Source organism: Lepidochelys kempii, chromosome 3, assembly GCF_965140265.1.
Source record: "Lepidochelys kempii isolate rLepKem1 chromosome 3, rLepKem1.hap2, whole genome shotgun sequence".
NCBI classification, from domain to species: domain Eukaryota; kingdom Metazoa; phylum Chordata; order Testudines; family Cheloniidae; genus Lepidochelys; species Lepidochelys kempii.
In genome coordinates, this window is record NC_133258.1 from 13,530,903 (window position 1) to 13,552,931 (window position 22,029).

Consider the following 22,029-nt stretch of genomic DNA (forward strand, 5'->3'; position numbering starts at 1 on the left):
AAGTGACTGGTCTCTTGGGACTTTTTGTTGGCATCCTTTCATCTGCAAGAGACGGTGGGAATTGCGTCCTATGCTGTAGATGGTTTGCAATGCGTCATGTGACTGAATAGTCCAATCCAAGATTTGCATGATCTTTGGCAGTTATTGCAAATGTCTGTATCTTGGTTGGGAGCTGCTTGCTTCCTACCAGCTCTTTTCTTTTCTTGGGACTGGAAGCAATCTAAATGTGGTGAGTTTTGGTGTAAGTAATCTTTTTATCACAAAATCTAGTTTGTCTGGGTCACAAGACAGACTGGAGAGTCTAAGAGGACTGTCTGTGACTTCATGATAAGACTGGTATAGTGATCCAGGAGTATCACATTTGTCCCTGGCGTGGTGAAATCTAATTTATAGAACACACCACCAATTTGGGGTGTCTTCCCTGTTTCCTGACAGTCTGCCCTGAGGTAGCCACTCAGGAGAACTCCAGACAGCGTGACAATTGGCATAGTCTTGGCAGGATTCGCTTGTCACAGATAAACTGAGTTGACCTCTTAAAAGTTTAATTTGGTGGAGAGTTTTAAGGGTTAAAGATTAGTCACGATGAGTGAATCGTGTTGTATGAGGGCCTTGACACAAAAGACCTTGAAAAAATTATGTAAAAATAGGGCAATATCCCATAAAAAGAGAGCCTTAGATGAGGAACTGAGAGCTTTGCACATAGACTTTGGCCAAGCAGCAAAGTTTGAACACCCCCTACCTCAGCTGCCGCAGAGATTGCCGCAATGGAACTGGTTCAGCTAAAGCTCCTGGAAGCCCAGAAAGAACATGAGCACCAGATACTGATGGTGGAACTCCAGATCAAGAAGAAAGAAACCGAGGAGGTTGAGAAGAAAGCCTACCAAAGACACGAAGCCACCACTGAAATTGAGGAGAAAGCTCACGGAAGACACATTGAACAACTAGAAGCTGAGGAAAGAGCACCACAGAAACAGAGGTAAGCTCACATGTTGCAGCTCAATGTCCTGGAGCAGCACCAGGAGGAGCCTCAGACCATGAGCACATCCCCTTTCACCAGAAAGGAGTGGGAGAAAGCCTGCCCAATTTATCAAGAGACTGACTGTATTGAGGAGTAACTCAATCTTTGAGAGACTGTGTGGGATCCACAAGATAATTAATTGATCTTTAAATATTCATGGTAAATAGGCCCAATGGCCTGTGATGGGATGTTAGAGGGGGTGGGATCTGAGTTACTACAGAAAATTCTTTCCTGGGTATCTGGCTGGTGAATCTTGCCCATATGCTCAGGGTTCAGTTGATCGCCATATTTGGGGTCGGGAAGGAATTTTCCTCCAGGGCAGATTGAAGAGGCCCTGGAGGTTTTTTGCCTTCCTCTGAAGCATGGGCCATGGGTCACTTGCTGGAGGATTCTCTGCTCCTTGAAGTCTTTAAACCACGATTTGAGGACTTCAGTAGCTCAGACATAGGTGAGAGGTTTTTCGCAGGAGTGGGTGGGTGAGATTCTGTGGCCTGCATTGTGCAGGAGGTCAGACTGGATGATCATAATGGTCCCTTCTGACCTTAGTATCCATGAATCTATGAATAAAGAGATGTCTATCTTCTTAACTAAGTTGACTGGGAAAGCCAAACAGCGTGATGTAGGGTTTTTTTTCAATATATCATTCATTAATGACCTGGAGAAAGAATTGAATAGTAAGCTGACAATATTTGTATTGGCACCAAATTAGTTAGGTTAATCCAGTCAGGGCAGGATTTGATGAGCCAGTCCAGAAGGACCTACCAAAATTAGTAACCAGTATATACATGAGGAAGATACCATACATTGGAAGGAAAAACTGAAGCCTATTCAAGTACATTGACTGGTTCTGAGCTAAGTGCAGTCTCAATAAAAAGATCTGTACCATTAAGGAGATGTCAGTAAGGACATCTGTTCAAATCACAGCAGAATCAGAGGCAGAATATTAGAATGTCACTGTGTTATGCCTCCTCCTCTGGGGACACCACATCTCGACAGACAGAGAAGGAAAAGTGCCAAGAATATCACCAAAAATTAAAATCAAAAGCATCCACAAAATTCCCTATGAAAAGAGGTGCATAAAATAATCGTACAGAGAAGATCAGCCCCTGTTCACCATGTGTCACAGACCAGTGACAAGAGGGTGCGTGATGAACCAGAAAAGAAACTAATTTAAAAATAAGAGGAATTGTCTCAGATTAACCTCTGGGACTCATTCCTTCAGGCTACAGGTCTGACAAATAGCAGTACCAGAAAGATTTTGAAAAGGTTAAAGCATGAAATTAAAATGGCCATTTGTCACCTTGTTTTAGGGCTTGCCTCTGAGGCTTGGGGAGAAAATTCCCTCTACAATGTAGAATTGCATGAAGTAAATATCCCATTGGAGGTTTTACATGTTCTTCTGAAGTATCCAGCATTGAACAACATAAAATCGGAGACTGGGCTAGGCAGACCAATATGGCAGATTCTGTGTGTACCGTTTTACAAATAAGCTTTGATCTCTGAATGAAATGCCCATTTGTTGTAACACATTTTATGCTATTTTCAGAAACAGAGAAATGTTCCCTTTTGCAGATGTTCCCGGTGCCACATTTTATTCCTTTGTTGATTGGATGAAATACTCCGATGAACATGTAGAGATCTTCTCAATATTCTGCGCATACTTTAGAAACAAAGAGTTGCCATTACCAAAAAAAAGGCATGACAGTAAAGCCAAAGCTTTATTGATAAAGTTCCAGTTCTGCAAACCATATACGCAACGGATTACAGTAATCTCTGTGCAGAGAGACGGCGCAAGGCTGCCACTTAAGATTCATTTAGACCCTATTTTGAGGACTTAAGTAGGACTCAGGGCTTTGCCTACACTGGACTTTCATCGGTAAAACTTTTGTCATTCAGGACTGTGAAAAAAACACACCCGAACGACAAAAGTTTTACCGAGGAAAAGTGCTGGTATGAACAGTACTTTGTCGTCAGGAGAGCTCTCCTGCCAACAAAGCTACCGCCACTCATTGGGGGTGGAATTTTTTTGCTGGTGGGAGAGCTGTCTCCTGCCGACAAAGAGTGGCTACAGCGGTGTCTCTAAAAGGTATGTAGTGTAGACATAGCCTTAAATTCACCATCAAACCAGGGGTGAATTTCAGCCATTGTGAGTACTGATTTCAGTTGAACTACTTGCAAGTGCTACTCGTGAGTAAGTCTTGCAGAATCAAACCTACAGTAATTGCAAGAAAGCACAGCTCCGTGAATTTAAAGGAACTAAAATTAATAAACAAAATATTTTAATCTCCATCTCTGGTTTTGTTGACTTGGATTCAGACCCATGGTATTCTAAGAGCCGGGAGGAAGTACCTGAGTGTATGCAAGGCATTGGTAAGACCACTGATTGGGCGATGGGTCCAATTCCGCTGTCCGCACTTTAAAAAGAAAAAAGCTTCAGGAATGATTGAAGGTCTGGACAACATGTCTTATACTGAAAATCAAAATCAATCCATACAACTTATTAAAGAGAAGGTTAAGGAGTAGTTTGATCAGTCTGAACATGCCAGCATAGGGAGAAGTTATCTGATCTTAACGAGCTCAATGTGTAGCAAACAAAGGCATAACAAGATCTGACTGGGAGGTGATGTTCAAGGTAGAAATAAGGAACTCACATTTCACTGTGATGGTAAGTAATGTGATACAGGAGGGCCCGGGAGCCGTGGGAGAGTGCTAGAGGGGAAATATATAAGGTCAAGGCTAATTAAGGCATGGTTCCCTATAGACTAGGGAAGGTGGCTGCAGGTTAATTGGAGCACCTGCAGTCAATTAAGGCCCTGTTAGGAACCTAATAAAACCCCCTGCATCAGGCAGACAGAGGAGGAGGAAGGTGAGAGGACTGGACCTTGGAGGTGAGTTGAGAGATTTGGAAGACCTGAGAATTGAAGTAAGGGAGACCCTGCCCAGCAGGACAGGGGGACTCCCTTCCCCCCCAGCATCTAAGGACCAAGGGTAACTCCACCTAAGGGGGACAAGGGTAAGAAACCCACAGGAGTTGAGAGGGGCTGGGACTCAGAGCAAGGAGCAAACTCAGATCCCTCCCTCACTTCTCTCCTCTACCACCTTCTCGGACTAATAGCGGGGCCCTCGGCACCCAAGAGTAGGGGCAAAGGGTGGCATCTTAGCTCCCCGCCAAGAAAAGCGCAGGACCCACCAGACTAAAATCAGCCATCTTGCTACACATGGTGTCAGCAGTGGGATTTCTGTGCCATGAACATAGTCCAGGGGGGTCACAACCAGCCTGCCTCAAGATGGAGGACGTGGTCAAAGCACTGGTGCAAGTCACTGCCACCCAGCAGGAGGCTACCTGGGTCCAGGCAGCTGCCCAGCAGGAGGTAATGCGGCTGCAGCAAGAGACCAATCGCCTGCTGATGATCCAGGCCACCCAAGATCGGGCACCCATGCTGCAGGAACTAGTGAACCAGTTGAAGGCCCTTACAGAGAGGAGGCATGGGTATGATGGGACGTAGACCATACGGGCCAGCTACTGTCTGCAGAAAATGACCAGAGAGGATGACGTGGAGGCATACCTCCTGGCCTTCGAGAGGACAGCCCTGCGGGAGGCCTGGCCCCGAGACCAGTGGTCAGGCATACTCACCCCATTTTTGTGTGGGGAGGCCCAGAAGGCCGACTATGATATGACTGCAGAGGAGGCGGCAGATTACCCCCGACTGAAGGCGGAGATCCTGGCCAGGACAGGGGTAATGATGGCCCTGTGAGCCGGGAGTTTCCATGAATGGCAGTACTGCAAAGACAAGACACCACGATCACAACTATTTGACCTAATTCACCTAGCCTGGAAGTGGCTATGCCTGGAGGCTCTCAGCTCAGAGAAAACGATGGAGCTACTGGTGCTGGACCACAATCTGAGGGGACTACCCTCGGGCCTCCGAGCCTGGATAGGCCAGAATGACTCCTCCACCTGTGATGAACTGGTCACCCTCGTCAAGAGACAACTGGCAGCCTGTGAACTGTTCAAAACCCCAGGAGGTGGAACACGGCAAGTACACCAGGCCGGTAAAAATGAACGGCATCCAGACCATAGCTTTGGTGGACTCTGGAAGTTAGTGGGGCAAGACCAACTGAGCCGGGCCAAGAGCACTGGAGTGACGTGTCCATGGCACAGTAAATTTCTACCCCACAATTCTAATACGGATTGAGATCCAGGGAAATACAACCAAGATGACTGCAGGGGTGGTCCCCAAGCCCCCCTATCTGGTCTTAATTGGCAGTGTATGGAGAGACTTTGGCAAACCAGTAAAGTGCCTCAAGCCACTATGGCTTATTGCTAAAAGCAGCCAAGTCAGCAGGCTGTAAATTAGCCATGTCAGCAGGCTTAGCTTAACCAAGGCAGGAGGGGAGGGGGGGTTTTGGGTGCCACAGAGAGGGCAGCTTGACCCTGCGTCCTTCCTGATAAGTGCTTGAGAATAAGTAAAGTTTAGTTTTAAGTGAAAGCACTCTTGTGTTGTCTTATTTGTTCCAGCCATCTATCGGTCGGCTGTGTCTCCCCTGATTTATTTCCTGACACCACCTCACACAGAGTAAAAGTTACTAGGAGCTTGGGGTTGAAAGAACCCCGGGTAACAGAATTTGGAGGCCCCAGCGAGGATTGGTGGAGAGGAAGGAGACGGACGGTACAAACAGTTTGTAGTTTGTCCATTGCAATAGGAGGTAAAAGACGGCGCCGTGGGGTCGCTCCCTACAAGTTCCCATGTCGCAGTTCGCGAGTTAATTTACGGATACATTCCATTACTGGGACTCAGAACTCAGGCTGATTGCCTGCTCAAGTGGAGAAATTATGTCCAGAGACAGGGAACCAACTCCAGGACACAGCCCCAAAGATCAGAGCTGCCAGTCTTTAACACTCTGCCAGTGACACCGTGGAGAAACTGGAGTCCCTCAGGTGGACCTGATTCTGACTAGCCATCAGGAAAAGTCCATCTGTTGTATTGGGAGTGGTGAGCACTGAATGTGTAGAGTGTGCATTCTGTTTTGGTGATTGTTAAGAAATAGAGGTTATGTAGTATATCACTATGTAAGGCTCTTTCACTGGTAAAAGACCCCGTAAATCCACAAAAGATTAAGCCCTGAGTCCCCAGGGAAAGGGAGTCCACAGGAAATGGGTACTTGCCCAGAGCCCATGGAGGAGTAGAGCCCAGACCCACAGAGGGGTAAAGTTAGGTGCTTTTTGCCTGGAGCCCTAGGAACTGGGGGAAAAGGTGGGTGCCCTTGAATGTGTGAGTAACAGAGAATTCAGTGGAGACACTGCAGGCAGCCTAAAGGCTTTCGGACTGAACTGATAGAGTCTAACACAGTAAACAATAGCAAAGTACCTGTGCCTTCTGTCAGAAAGGGTCGCTACCTATCTGGCAGAATGACCACTCCAGAGCAAGAAGAGAGAAAGGGAACAAAGAAAAGGGACCAGGAAGGGTGGAGGCTAATTGAGGAACCCACCCTCTTTGCTAAATTGTTAGTGGGACAAAGCCTGTGCCCATGGGAAGGGGCGGTTCAGGGAGGAAAGCAGGATCAGGCCCAGACAAGCAGGCAGGCAACAGATAAAGAGAGTGAGAAATTAACTCTGCAGAGGCTGGAGGGAATTAAGCAGTTGAACCTTGTACAAATGTTAACAGAAAAAGAATTCTTGGTTTCTTTGCAGCCATTCTGAAGGAAAAATGGGCCTTTTTCCAAAGGAATGTTTGTAAATAAGACAGGCAAAAAGACAGTCTGCTTTGAATCATTTGACTGAACAATTTAGTCAAATTTGCCAAAAGGACATAAAGGGGTTTCTATTGGAACTTACCTGACCCCAAATATATATCAATGTAATCTATGTACAGCTGTGTAAAAATTAAAGCAGTGTAAAGAGTTTCAGATAAATTGTGGTTTGGTTTGGTTTTAAATAACACCACTAAAAAGCCATCTGAATCTTTCATTCAAAGTTGCAAAACTGAGAAACCCTCTTTTGCCAGACAAAGGTGACTCCTGTTGTTTGGCTGTGGTATTTAGCATTTAACCCTTAAGGTACCTCAATGTGCCCCATGACCCTTGCCTATTTCAATAGCAAATAACAAATAGCAAACAGTTCAATATTTTTTTTAAAAGACCCAAGTCCTCGCTGCAACAGGACAGTCAAACCCAGGAGAATGGGGAGAAATTCTGGATCCTTTTTTTTGGTAACAAAATAACAGATAAGAGCTGTAGTATAAGAAGTTTAAAAAAAAAAAAAAGACACTACCCCTCTGGAGCAACAGCAGGGGTGAGGTGCACAAAAATAAGGAAGCAACATTAGAAACACTGAGCCTTAAGGTGGCTCTGAGTAATCAGACTGTCACTTTGAAAAAGGTACATGAAAACTGTGTGAGCACAAAAGAAACTGTTACACCTTATGTAAAAATTGATATGGCTAATATAATGTTATAGAAGTTAAACTATGAAAGGAATGTGCATTTTTCCCAGGACATGTGCAGTGTATATTGTAAAAGGGGTAAAAGAAATGCAAACAAAACATGCTACTTAACTAAAATCCTATTAGGGCTCTAAAGGGAGCCACAGTAGTTTGTGTTTTCTTTTTCAGAACACTGTGAGTTTTGGAAGCAGAAGTTGAAAGTGAAAAGAAATCAAAACTCTGGTGGAAGTTGATTGTGTCCCCTTTTAAGAGAGGGTCTCTGACCTGCTGATGGCTTTGGATCCAAAAGCAAGCCAGAAAGTGTCTTTGAAAATGCAAATTACCTTACTGATAGAGGAAGGTGGAAAAAGAAGTCAAACTTAAAAATAAGAGAGGGACAGGGTAACCCTAAGTAGGAAAAATATTCTTTTTGTGTGTGTATGCAGTGCTGAAATCTGAAGTTTTTAATAGATTTGATGTTAATATTAAACATTGGGATAAATTTAATGTTAAGAAGTATCCCTGTAACAATGGATAGTGTGTATGATTTTTGTGTAACCCTTCTGCCCGTCAGAGTTGGCAGCAACAAGGGCCAGGTTCAATATCTAGGGGATCCATTCCAATAACACAATGCAAACCGGCTCAAGCACCCACCCAGTGACCTGGGACAAATATATACCACCCCCGCTGGGCGCCTCGAAGAGGCAATACTTCCCCTCTCGCAAGCACATAGTCTGAGTGTAGCAAAAAGCCTTTTAATAAGAGAGAGAAACAATGTGGCATTATGTTGGGGAAACATCACCAACAGGATTCATAACACAACCCATGAGCAAAAAACGCTCCCCAAGCAAATTGGGGCATGCCCCTTTCCCTTTGGTTCTTGAGTCCAGCAACCCCAAATCACCCAAAGTCCCAAAAGTCCAATGACCCAAAAGTCTCTGTCCCTGGTCAGGGCAGCCCCAGAGTTCGAAAGTTTATCTGCGGAGCTTTACCTCCCAACCTGGGTGGAGATGGGACGGAGGTAAGAGGCACCTTACATGATCTGAAGCTGACTGCCCCACAGCTCCATAGGCCTTCGCTCCGCTCCGCTAGCCGCCCCACGAACTGCTTCACCAGCCGGTCCACAAACTGCTCCACGTCCCACCAGCGGCTCCCACTGTCCTACGAACTGCTCCACCAGCCTGTCCACAAGGCACTCTAGCCATCCCGCAAACTGCTCCACAATATATCTTCAGGATCCCCCATTACTTAACACAACGCTCAATGATTTCAGCTCTTAGGTGAATTCAGCTTGTAGTAGGGGAGCCTCAGTGCTGGTGCACCATTAGCCCAAAGTGAGCTCAGCAGCCTGTAACTAGACTTCTAATGAAATCAAAATTAGCTCTGATATTCCACAGTGGAGAGAGGAGGAAGTGCAATTAGCATGTAAGGCCCTTACCAAGGGGCCCATGCCACTAAGTATTAATACTTATCCCCAGCCTCTTTCAATTCAGAGAGTTTTGGAACCCATGACCCTTGCCTAGCGAGTGCTACTTAGTTGATGGTGAGTCCCTCCATCATAACAAAAGGCCAAGTACAGTTCCAAGCACAGTTCCCATAATCAGGGTAATAACAATGTATTCTTCCTGCCCCAATAACAGAGACACTGGGGATCCCACAGCAGCCAAAGTGACCATTTGGGCAGCTATGGCCTCATTCTAGGCGGGGTGGGTGTGCCTATGCAAATGAGATCGGCCCCTGAAGTTCTTTTCCACAACTTGCCACACCTCACCACCAGATGTCAGGGTGGAGCTCATCCTGACACTGCTTACATCTGAAAAAACCTTTAAGGTCATATGGTAATGATGCTTCTCAACTATTACCTATGAATACACTTAAAACTTAGCACAGCAGAAAGAATATTACAAACTTGGTCTGCTGTATAAGAAGAAAAACTGAGGTACACCACCTCATGAACTTAATAACTGAACAGTGGAATAATTTCCCCTAAACCCTTAAAAGGTAGGAGCCATTGAAACCTAGCCTGCCTATAGAACAAAAACACAGGAAAGTATGGGGGTAATTTCTCTGTTTTGCCTGCTATATGGTCTTGGGATGCGTCAGGCAAGGTATTTCCAGTAGAGATAAGGAGGTGTTAGTACCATTATACAAGGCACTGGTGAGACTTCATCTGGAATACAGTGTGCAGTTCTGGTCTCCCATGATTAAGAAGGATGAATTCAAACTGGAACAGGTACCTGTCTTATGAAAGGAGACTCAAAGAGCTTGGCTTGTTTAGCCTAACCAAAAGAAGGCTGAGGAAAGATATGATTGCTGTCTATAAATATATCAGAGGGATAAATACCAGGGAGGGAGAGGAATTATTTAAGCTCTGTACCAATGTGGACACAAGAACAAATGGATATAAACTGGCCATCAAGAAGTTTAGACTTGAAATTAGACAAAGGTTTCTAACCATCAGAGGAGCGAAGTTCTGGAACAGCCTTCCAAGGGGAACAGTAGAGGCAAAAGACATATCTGGCTTCAAGACTAAGCTTGATAAGTTTATGGTGGGGATGGTATGATGGGATAGCCTAATTTTGGCAATTAATTCATCTTTGACTATTAGCGGTAAATAGGCCCAATGGCCTGTGATGGGATGTTAGGTGGGGTCGGAAAGGAATTTTCTTCCAGGGCAGATTGGCAGAGGCCCTGGGGGTTTTTTGCCTTCCTCTGCAGCATGGGGCATGGGTCACTTGCTGGAAGATTCTCTGCACCTTGAAGTCTTTAAACCACGATTTGGGAACATCAATATCTCAAACATAGGTTAGGGGTTTGTTACAGGAGTGCGTAGGTATGATTCTGTGGTCTGCGTTGTGCGGGAGGTCAGACTAGATGATCATCATGGTCCCTTCTGATCTTAAAGTCTATAATTCAATCAGCAAGGATATTTGTGAAAGGAATGGATATTTTAAGCAATAATCTGCCACCCCAAAAGGGGTAGAAACATGTTCCTTTTGTCTTTCAGAGAATCAGGAAAAGCTGGTACCAGCTAAAGAGCAACCCAGAATACCATGGATCTACTGTCGCAACAAAGACTGTGTTTTGTGTTTTATGTTTTGTCTTGTGTTGTTTGTCTTGTTGCTAGCATTGTTGTGTATTGTGTTACAAAAAAGGAAATACTACATTAGGCAGAAAAGGATTACCAAGCATTTTAACTGTATTTATAGAAACGCCAGTCTGTTAACAGGGAAACATCCTTAGGTGGTAAAGGCACATTTAAAAGCAAACTATGCATGAGACACAAGGTGTATCTGTTGGTGGGAATAAAAGGATGGACATAAAAAGTTTTAAAGCACAAAGTGAAATTACCAACGGGAAAAAAGGGTTTGTAAAAACATTGGTTACTAAAAGACTAAGACTTGCCAATTATTACTTCTTAGTTAACTTCCAGCATGCAAGCCCAGCTGAATGCACCTGGGTGTTGTATGACATTGGATATAAGGAAAGAAAGGCCTTTCTTTATAGCTGCCCTAATACTATCTCAATGTGAACGACTGAAGGCTATTGGATTTTGCCTGGCAGCCAGGAGGGGTGGGTAGCCTAAAGAAAAGGCTCTCAAGAATTGTACTGAACTGCTTTGGGTGGAACTGGATTAGAAGTTGGAGTGCGGGATGCTACTAACATAGAGGTATTGGCAGACAAATGAAGTTATGCTATAAATGTTTCTGTCATATTATAGCAATTAGGGGATGTGATTTCAAATTTCAGGTACCAGAATTTAAATATAGTCAGTTAAAAGTGTCTTATACTTTGTATTCTATTGTAAAACCTGTGCCCCTTGGAATGGATTTAACTGCTTTACAAATATTGCTTGTACACCCTGATTTACAGAACCAGTTACATACTGCAAAACAGGAAGGGCGCAGAGTCATGGTTACTGTGCATCATAATGCCAATGAAATTAAACGGGTATTTGCAAGAATTGGCCAGGACCTGTGGCACCACTGGTGGGAAGTATTATTGGGATGGTCCCCCACTGGTACAGGTGTCCTGAATTTGGCCCTACATCCCATCATGGTAATCTTGGGGTGCCAAATAGTAGTGGGTTTTGTTACCAGCCTAATGACATGCTGGATATAGTGCAAAATCCGGCAATTGCAAGTCCCCTGACAGATGAGTCAGTGGTTACTGCCACCGGTACTCGTACCCCTGGATAAGGAACATATCGAACTTGTCGCCCCTCCCTCAACTAGGAAAGGAGGCTAAGGCAATCGCTTGTCACTTGCTATGCTGGTGTGCTAAGTATGGGATGCAACAAGAAGATAATTTGCTCGGTCTCGGCTGAGAGCCTTGAGCTTTCGTTGGCTCTCAATTCAGGTGCATCCAGAAAAGGTGTGACAGCGATCATGTAAAGGCCCCCTTGTGTGAAAGGTGACCTTTAAGGAGGGGAAACTGTATGGGGAGACTTCGGCAAACTAGTAAAGTACCTGAAGCCACTATGGCTTATTGCTAAAAGCAGCCAAGTCAGCAGGCTGTAAATTAGCCAAGTCAGCAGGCTTAGCTTAACCAAGGCAGGGGGTGGGGGGGGTTGGGTGCCACAGAAAGGGCAGCTTGACCCTGGTCCTTCCTGATAAGAATTGTGTTGAAGTTGCTGATACATGCATCTTAGAAGAGCAGGATGTGCCCCAGGAATGTCTATTGGGGCCTCAAGGCTGCAAACTCTGGAAAAACCCACACCTGGTTAATTGATAATCAGAAGGAGCCTCTTGCTTGCCCGTTGGAACTTCTTGCTTAACAAGTTTTCTTTAAGGGACATGTCATTCTGTTACTAATGTATAAATAAGGGGGAAAAGTTTGAGGTAGTGGGACTCTTCAGGACTGGACTCTCCCTCTAGATGCATCTTGTGTTCCCCACTAGCAGACGGGCTGCCGCTGTGTCACTCGAGAGCCACACTCAGCTTTGGTAATGATCAAGGGCTGGGGGTGTTTTACTAACCTGTTGCAGACGTCTGTATAAGGGCTTGAGACTAAGTAAAGTTTAGCTTTAAGTGAAAGCACTCTTGTGTTGTCCTGTTTGTGCCAGCCATCTATCGGTCGGACGGTCGTGTCTCCCCTGATATATTTCCTGACACCACCTCGCACAGAGTAAAAGTTACCAAGAGCTTTGGGTTGAAAGAACCCCGGGTAACAGCAGGGACTTTCCTGGGTTCGAGAGCTTACTTCCCTGCATCGAGTTAGGGGAGGGAAGTAAACCCCGAGCAAAGTCTGAGGTGCCCATGAATGACCCTACCACAATTTTTGCTGGGTTTTCCCCAGAATTATTTTCATCCCCTGGAAAATCTCAGAAATCCAAACAGGAAAGGAGGGCAGACAAAAGACTAGGAACCAGGATTTTGGCAGCAAACCAAGGAGGAGGTCCCGGGGAGACCCAGAGCACGAGCAGAAGCACCCCAAGAGAAGGAGGGGAGCCCATTCCAATAGAATCAGGCCAGATCAGTCCCGCACACAACTGTTTTGGGCAGGACCAACCCGATGACCCCCTGTATGCGAACGTGAGGGGGGAGATAGTAGAGGTAAATGGCGTGTCAGTCGAAGGGGAAACCAAAGGCCCAGGGCCCGACTATATGATCAAGCAGGATCTGTTGTACCGGGTAGTGCCAATATGGGGGGAAGTAGTAGAACAGAAGGGCCGTATTAGAGTTAGCTCACAGCCATCTGTTTGGGGGACATTTAGGTGTAGACAAGACCCTGGATAGAGTCCTAAGGAGGTTCTACTGGCCAAAGGTACGGGTAGAAGTCCAGCGCTATTGCACCTCCTGCCCAGAGTGCCAGCTGCATAGCTCCCAACCTCAGTTAAGGGCCCCGTTGGTACCCTTGCCTGTAATTGAAGTACCTTTTGAAAGGATAGCAATGGATCTAGTGGGCCCTCTAGAAAGAACGGCCCAGGGCCACCGAAGCTACACTGTACTCCGAAGCCATTCCTTTAAGAAACCCCACATCCAAGGCAATTGCAAAAGAACTGGTGCAGGTTTTTGCTAGGGTAGGCATCCCTAAGGAGATCCTGACAGACCAAGGGACTTATGTACCCTGCTCCACATCCAAGCCTTGCGAACCTCAGTCTACCATCCCCAAACAGATGGTCTGGTTGAGTGATTTAACCAAATTCTCAAGAGCATGATCCGAAAGGTGGTGGCCCAAGACGGAAAAGACGGGGATACCCTCCTCCCATACCTGATGTTCACAATACGAGAAGTTCCCCAAGCATCTACTGGATTCTCCCCCTTCAAGTTACTGTATGGACGCCACCCACATGGCATATTAGACATCGTGAAGAAGGAATGGGAGGAACAACCCAACCCGGGGAAGAATATCATTACACATGTAGACCAGATGAGAGAAAGAATAGCCCAAGTGACCTCCATAGTATGAGAGCATTTGGAAAAAGCACAAGAGTCCCAACGAACCTACTACAGTTGTCTGGCAAAAACACGAAAATTTCAACCAGGAGAATGGATGCTGGTGCTGGTACCAATAAGTAGAAAATAAGCTCCTGGCCAGTTGGCATGGACCCTATGAGATCGTGGAAGCTATTGGGGAGGTGAATTATAAGGTGAAGCAGCCAGACCACCGAAGGCCAGAGCAGATATACCACATCAACTTACTGAAACCCTGGCATGATCGGGAGACGTGCCTGACCATCCTGCTGGTTCCATCCCAGGCAGATGGCCCACAAGGGCAGGTAAAGATATCCTCCAAATTAGCCCCAGAACAATGAACAGAGGTTGTTGAAATGATCCAGAGGAACCAAGACGTGTTTTCCACACAACCAGGCCGTACGACTCTGATCCAGCGCCACATCGTCACCTATCCCAGAGCAAGGGTGACAATAAAACCCTATCGCGTACCAGAGGCAAAAAGAGAAGAAATTAGGGCAGAAGTAAAGAAGATGCTGGAACTTGGGGTGATTGAGGAATCACACAGCCGGTGGTCCAGCCCTATTATCTTGGTCCCCAAGCCTGATTGCAGCCTGAGGTTTTGTAATGACTTCCGGAAGTTCAATGAGGTATCCCAGTTCGATGCCTACCCAATACCACGTATTGATGAGCGGGTGGATCAGTTAGGCAAGGCCCAATACTTAACCACCTTGGACTTGACAAAAGGCTACTGGCAGATCCCCCTGGCCGAGGACACCAAGGAAAAAACCACTTTCTCTACACCCGATGGACTTTTCCAATATACCGTCCTCCCTTTTGGGCTCCATGGGGCCCCCGCAACTTTCCAACAATTGATGAACAGATTACTTCGACCCAATGCCAAGTATGCTGCCACCTATTTAGATGATGTGGTAATCCATAGCCCTGACTGGGAGATGCACCTGGGGAAAGTGGAAACAGTACTAGATGCTCTTAGACAGGCTGGCCTCACTGCTAACCCATCCCAATGTGCAATAGGGTTAGCCAAGGCCAGATACCTCGGGTATGTAGTCGGAAGGGGCCTGGTGAAGCCCCAATAGAACAAAGTGAAGGCAATACAGGAATGGCCCCCCCGATCCGCAAGAAGCAAGTCAGAGCATTTTTAGAGATAGTGGGGTACTATCGCTGGTTCATCCCTCACTTCACCACAAGGGCAGCATCTCTGACGGACCTGATAAGAGCTCAGGGCCTGGAGATAGCTAAGTGGACCGAAGCGGCAGAAGAAGCTTTCACAGGCCTAAGGACAGCCCTTTGCAGTCATCCAGTGCTCAGAGCCCCAGATTTTAAAAAGGAATTCATCCTACAAACAGAACCCTCGGAGGTAGGACTTGGGGCCATCCTTTCACAGATGGTGGGGGATGAGGAGCACACAATCCTTTACCTTAGCCGAAAGCTCCTGCCCAGGGAGCAACGATACGCCATAGTAGAAAAAGAATGCCTAGCGGTTAAATGGGCCATGGAGATTCTACGGTATTCATGGGATTCTACCTGCTTGGGCAGCGGTTCACCTTTGTGACAGACCATGCCCCACTCCAATGGATGCACACAAACAAGGAGAGGAATGCACGAGTGACTAGATGGTTTCTATCCCCATAATCTTTCCACTTCCGGATACAACACAGAGCTGGAAGCCAACATGGCAACGCGGATAGCCTGTCACGACAACACTGTCTCTCGTCCCAAGTAGCCCAACCCTGTGGTGTTGAGCGGGGGGTGGGGGTGAAGGGGGGAATGAATATGTGATACAGGAGGGCCAGGGAGCCGTGGGAGAGTGCTAGAGGGGAAATATATAAGGTCAAGACTAATTAAGGTGTGGTTCCCTGTAGACTAGGGAAGGTGGCTGCAGGCTAATTGGAGCACCTGCAGTCAATTAAGGCCCTGTTAGGAACCTAATAAAACCCCCTGCATCAGGCAGACAGAGGAGGAGGAGGAGGAAGGAGAAAGGATGGGAGCTTGGAGGTGTGTTGAGAGATTTGGAAGACCTGAGAATTGAAGTAAGGGAGATCCTGCCCAGCAGGACAGGGAGACTCCCTTCCGCCCAGCATCTAAGGACTGAGGGTAACCCCACCAAAGGGGGACGAAGGTAAGAAACCCACAGGGGTTGAGAGGAGCTGGGACTCAGAGCAAGGAGCAAACCCAGACCCCTCCCCTGCTTCCCTCCTCCACCACCTTCCTGGGCTATTAGCGGGGCCCTTGGCACGCAAGAGCAGGGGCAAGGGGTGGCATCTTAGCTACCTGCCAAGAAAAGCGCAGGACCCACAGGACTAAAATCAGCCATCTTGCCACAGTAACCACATGGTAAGTTCTCCATCGCTTGGAGTCCTTCGGTCAAGACTGGATATCATTCTAAAAGAAATGCTCCAGGTCAGCCACAGTTGTTTGGCTTCAGCGGTTCTCAGACTGTGGGTCAGGACCCTGAAGTGGGTTGCGACACCGTTTGATGAGGTTGCCAGGGCTGGCATTTCTCTTGCTGGAGCCTGGGGGCCGAAGCCCAAGCCCCACCGCCCAGAGCCAAAGCCCGAGGGCTTCAATCTTGGGCGGAGGGGCTCAGGTTGCAGGCCTGCCAGGGGCTGAAGCCCTTGGGCTTTGGCCTCCCCCCTGGGGCTGTAGGGCTCGGACGGGCTCAGGGTTCGGTTCCCGCTCCTGAGGTCGTGTAGCCATTTTTATTGTCAGAAGGGGTCACACTGCAGTAAAGTTTGAGAATCCCTGGGCTAGATGAAGGCATCACCTGCTGAAATCTGTGGCCTTTGTTATACAGGGGGTCAGATTAGATTATCATAATTCTCTCCTTGCGTTAAAAATTGATGAATTTCAGAATAATCCAACTTCGCTTCCCTAATAGAGGTTTCTTTGTTTTAAATTACACGTCAGGGAGATCGTTGACTAATGTGAATAACGTGTGCCTTATCCTTCACTAAAACCTGAATGGTAAGTGTCCAGGTTTATCAGCAGCGTTCAGGTGTGTAGTTGGAGATGCTAGTGTCACCCCATTTGTTGCTCTTGTTTATTAGATCCACTGAGATGAAAAAGTTATAGGTAAACATTAGCAAGGAAGTACTTTTACAACAGGTATTAACAGATTAGATCCATGCTTAGGGGGAGCTTTTATCTTTGTTTAGTTTTGCAGGTATTATGGGCCTGATTCACTACAGCAGTACTCAGTTTCACACTCTCATAAATCAACTATTTTAGAGGAGTTGCACCATCATAAAATTGGACTGAAACACATGGTGAAGTAAGCCCTATTTCTTTTTCTTTTGTTGGCACTAACAATGTCTGACCTCTTTTGATAATGAGATTATGACCGCATTAGTCCCAGCTCCATAATTAATACTGAACAGAGTTTTGTAGTTAAACAAGTCATTCAGCCACTTTGTTATGTATAAAGGTTGCCTAGGTGCAAGGGATCATGAACTAATTTCATTTGGTATGTGCAAACAGAAGATAATCCCAATATACAGTTGCTGCTTTAAAAAAGCTAATTTCCCAAAGCTAAAGACAATCATGAAACTAAGTGGGAGAAAAAAAAATTAAAAGACAAGAAAGCATAATAATTGGGAAGTGCTTAAGAATGCTTTATTACAGTGGCTCTCAACATTTCCAAACTACTGTACCCCTTTCTGATTTGTGTTGAGTACCCCCAAGTTTCACCTCACTTAAAATCTACTTGCTTACAAAATCAGACATAAAAATACAACAGTGTCACAGCCCACTGTTACTGACAAATTGCTTGCGTTCTCATTTTTACCATATAATAATAAAATTAATTGATTGGAATATAAATATTGTACTTACATTTCAGTGTATAGTATATGGAGCAGTATAAACAAGTCATTGTATGAAATTTTTATTTATACTGACTGCCCTGGTGCTTTTTATGTAGTCTGTTATAAAACTAGGCAAATAGCTAGATGAGCTGATTTCCCCCTCAAAGACCTCTGTGTACCCCTATGGACCCTTGGTTGAGAACCACTGCTTTATTAGATGCCCAGAAACACAATTCCACAATCACAGAAAAGGCGCTTTTTTTTTTTTTTGAGGAGGGGGGATTATATATCCTGGCTAAGAGGGGAGATGAAAGCAACCATAAAAATAAATATAGCAAATAGAAAAATGGGGGAGCTGATGGAAATGAGTACAAAATAGCAGCCAAGAAATGCATACAACTGATGGAGGACACTAAAGGTATCAAAAATCTGTGGTCGGTATAGTTAAGGACCATAAGAAGGAATTCATAGAATCATAGACTATCAGGGTTGGAAGGGACCTCAGGAGGTCATCTAGTCCAACCCCCTGCTCAAAGCAGGACCAATCCCCAACTAAATCATCCCAGCCAGGACTTTGTCAAGCCTGACCTTAAAAATATCTAAGGAAGGAGATTCCACCACCTCCCTAGGTAACGCATTCCAGTGTTTCACCACCCTCCTAGTGAAAAAGTTTGTCCTAATATCCAACCTAAATTCTTTAAATATATCAGGAACACATGAAATCTAGCAATGGTATAGGTCTGATACTAGATAAGGATGATAAAAATTTCAATCATGACGTAGAAAAGGTAGAAGTATTCATAAATATTTGTTCTGTATTAAGAAAGAAGCAGGATGCTGTATTCCCATCTTACAGCAATAATTAAATACTTGCTTTTCCATCAGCAACTAGGGTGGATGTTAGAACAACAACTTGATAGCTTAACTTTAATAAGTTAAACATTTTTAAGTCAGCTAACTTGCATTCAAAAACGTAATTAAAAGAATTGGCTGAAGAGCTTTTTGAACTATTAAAGTTGATTTCTAACAATTAGGTACACTGGGGAAGTTCCGGAGGACTGGAAAAAAATAGTGTTCCGCCAATATTTAAAAAGGATAAAGGGGATGACCCACCTAGCTCGAGGCAGATTAGCCTGACCTCAGCCATGAAAAGGCTGATGTGGGATGCAATGAGTAAAGGAGCTGAGAGGTATTAATTCCTCTCGGTGCAGCATTAGTGAGACTGTTACTGGAATACTGTGTCCAGTTCTGGTGGTCTGAATTTTAAAAAGGATGTTGAAAAGTTGGAAGGGGCTCAGAAAATTGCTACAAGAAAGATTTGAGGTATGGAAAACATAGCTTATAGTAAGAGGCTTAAGAAGGTCCATCTATGCAGTTCATCCAAGAGAAAGTAAGAAATGCCTTGATCATGATCTATAAGTATCTACATGAGGAAGAGTGGCATGGAGTCCACTCACTGCAAGCAGCGTTTCCTGCTGGCTGTCCTGGGGATTAGCTCTGCCAGCTTGCGCTCTCCCTCCAGCGTTGTCTTCTCCTGTCTTGTCTCGTTCGGCTGCCCTGTTCACTCCTGGGTCTTCAGCTTCCTCTCTGTGACTTGACCCTTCCAGGAAATTCACAGTCTTTCCAGACCGTCTGTCTGGCTGGTGCCTCCAATGCCCTTGCCACTCCCCAGTGGCTGGTGGGGGAACCCAGGCCCGCCCTCTACGTGGGATTCCAGCCCAGGGACCTTACAAGAAGCTGCCACAGTCCCTGTACAGTCCTTCCCCTGGCTGCTCTTTCCCTGGGCTTCCCCCTTCTCTGGGTTTGCCAGCCTCCAACTCCCTCTTCTCAGGGGCTAAGGTAAATAGGTCCACAGTAATTCTCTTCAATGCACCGCAGTTTATTGAGGAGGAATTACACAAGCGGTAAAAGCATATAACTCCAGTGAGGCTTACGTCTTGCAAACTGCTCTGAGGAAGCTCGTAGTAGGAAGGTGATATGGAAGGAGGGGGTTCAGCTGTTGTGACCTGCACTGGATGTGCCATGTTTGTCTTTCTTCCACAGGACAGAAGCGACTTTGTCTGTACAAAGTGCGAGCTGGTCTCCATATTGGAAGAGAAGATTGAAGGTCTGGAGCAACAGATAACAACCCTGCGCTGCATACGAGAAACTGAGGATTTTCTGGACAAAACTCAGGATAGGCTTCTAGGGGCACAAAGCTCTAAGGATATAGAGCAGGTTGCACAGAGGAGCCAAGAGGCCAGTGAAGAAGCTTGGCAACATGTGACCTCCAGAAGAGGTAAGCGGAATGTCCGGGTTCCAGTAACACAGACACAGGTAACTAACCGCTTTCATGTTCTCTCCACAGGTATCGTTGCGGAGAGTGGACCAGATGATATGTCTGGGGCAAGAAAGCAGAAGGAGACTCCGCTGGTTGGAAGGCATGAGATGCTATGTCCTGAGGTTGGGGGTTCCACGACCACCACTCCCAAGAGGAGAAGGCGGGTGGTGGTGGTCGGGGACTCTCTCCTCCAGGGGACTGAGTCATCTATCTGCCGCCCTGACCAGGAAAACCGAGAAGTCTGTTGCTTGCCAGGGGCTAAGATTCGCGATGTGACAGAGAGACTGCCGAGACTCATCAAGCCCTCGGATCGCTACCCCTTCCTGCTTCTCCACGTGGGCACCAATGATACTGCCAAGAATGACCTTGAGCGGATCACTGCGGACTATGTGGCTCTAGGAAGAAGGATAAAGGAGTTGGAGGCGCAAGTGGTGTTCTCGTCCATCCTCCCCGTGGAAGGAAAAGGCCTAGGTAGGGAGCGTCGAATCGTGGAAGTCAACGAATGGCTTCGCAGGTGGTGTCGGAGAGAAGGCTTTGGATTCTTTGACCATGGGATGGTGTTCCATGAAGGAGGAGTGCTGGGCAGAGACGGGCTCCATCTCACGAAGAGAGGGAAGAGCATCTTTGCCAGCAGACTGGCTAACCTAGTGAGGAGGGCTTTAAACTAGGTTCACCGGGGGAAGGAGACCAAAGCCCTGAGGTAAGTGGGAAAGCGGGATACCGGGAGGAAGCACAGGCAGGAATGTCTGTGAGGGGAGGGCTCCTGCCTCATACTGGGAATGAGGGGCGATCAACAGGTTATCTCAAGTGCTTATATACAAATGCACAAAGCCTTGGAAACAAGCAGGGAGAACTGGAGGTCCTGGTGATGTCAAGGAACTATGACGTGATCGGAATAACAGAGACTTGGTGGGATAACTCACATGACTGGAGTACTGTCATGGATGGTTATAAACTGTTCAGGAAGGACAGGCAGGGCAGAAAAGGTGGGGGAGTAGCACTGTATGTAAGGGAGCAGTATGACTGCTCAGAGCTCCGGTACGAAACTGCAGAAAAACCTGAGTGTCTCTGGATTAAGTTTAGAAGTGTGTGCAACAAGAGTGATGTAGTGGTGAGAGTCTGCTATAGACCACCGGACCAGGGGGATGAGGTGGATGAGGCTTTCTTCCGGCAGCTCATGGAAGCTACTAGATCGCATGTCCTGATTCTCATGGGTGACTTTAATTTTCCTGATATCTGCTGGGAGAGCAATACAGCGGTGCATAGACAATCCAGGAAGTTTTTGGAAAGCGTAGGGGACAATTTCCTGGCGCAAGTGCTAGAGGAGCCAACTGGGGGGGTGCTTTTCTTGACCTGCTGCTCACAAACCGGGTAGAATTAGTGGGGGAAGCAAAAGTGGATGGGAATCTGGGAGGCAGTGACCATGAGTTGGTTGAGTTCAGGATCCTGACGCAGGGAAGAAAGGTAAGCAGCAGGATACGGACCCTGGACTTCAGGAAAGCAGACTTCGACTCCCTCAGGGGACGGATGGCCAGGATCCCCTGGGGGACTAACTTGAAGGGGAAAGGAGTCCAGGAGAGCTGGCTGTATTTCAAGGAATCCCTGTTGAGGTTACAGGGACAAACCATCCCAATGAGTCGAAAGAATAGTAAATATGGCAGGCGACCAGCTTGGCTTAATGGTGAAATCCTAGCGGATCTTAAACATAAAAAAGAAGCTTACAAGAAGTGGAAGGTTGGACATATGACCAGGGAAGAGTATAAAAATATTGCTCTGGCATGTAGGAATGATATCAGGAGGGTCAAATCGCACCTGGAGCTGCAGCTAGCCAGAGATGTTAAGAGTAACAAGAAGGGTTTCTTCAGGTATGTTGGCAACAAGAAGAAAGCCAAGGAAAGTGTGGGCCCCTTGCTGAATGAGGGAGGCAACCTAGTGACAGAGGATGTGGAGAAAGCTGATGTACTCAATGCTTTTTTTGCCTCTGTTTTCACTGACAAGGTCAGCTCCCAGACTGCTGCGCTGGGCATCACAAAATGGGGAAGAGATGG

The 22,029-nt window shown here is 46.4% G+C and overlaps 1 protein-coding gene across 1 annotated transcript; it reads left to right on the forward strand.

Moving 5' to 3' along the window:
- Nucleotides 1–30: 30 nt before the first annotated feature.
- On the forward strand, nt 31–21,724 carry LOC140908503 (uncharacterized). Its single transcript, XM_073335740.1, has 2 exons — nt 31–18,984; nt 19,705–21,724. Exons 1-2 carry the CDS (start codon nt 18,934–18,936, stop codon nt 20,647–20,649), a joined length of 996 nt encoding a protein of 331 aa, XP_073191841.1. The 5' UTR covers nt 31–18,933; the 3' UTR covers nt 20,650–21,724.
- The last annotated feature ends 305 nt before the right edge of the window (nt 21,725–22,029 follow it).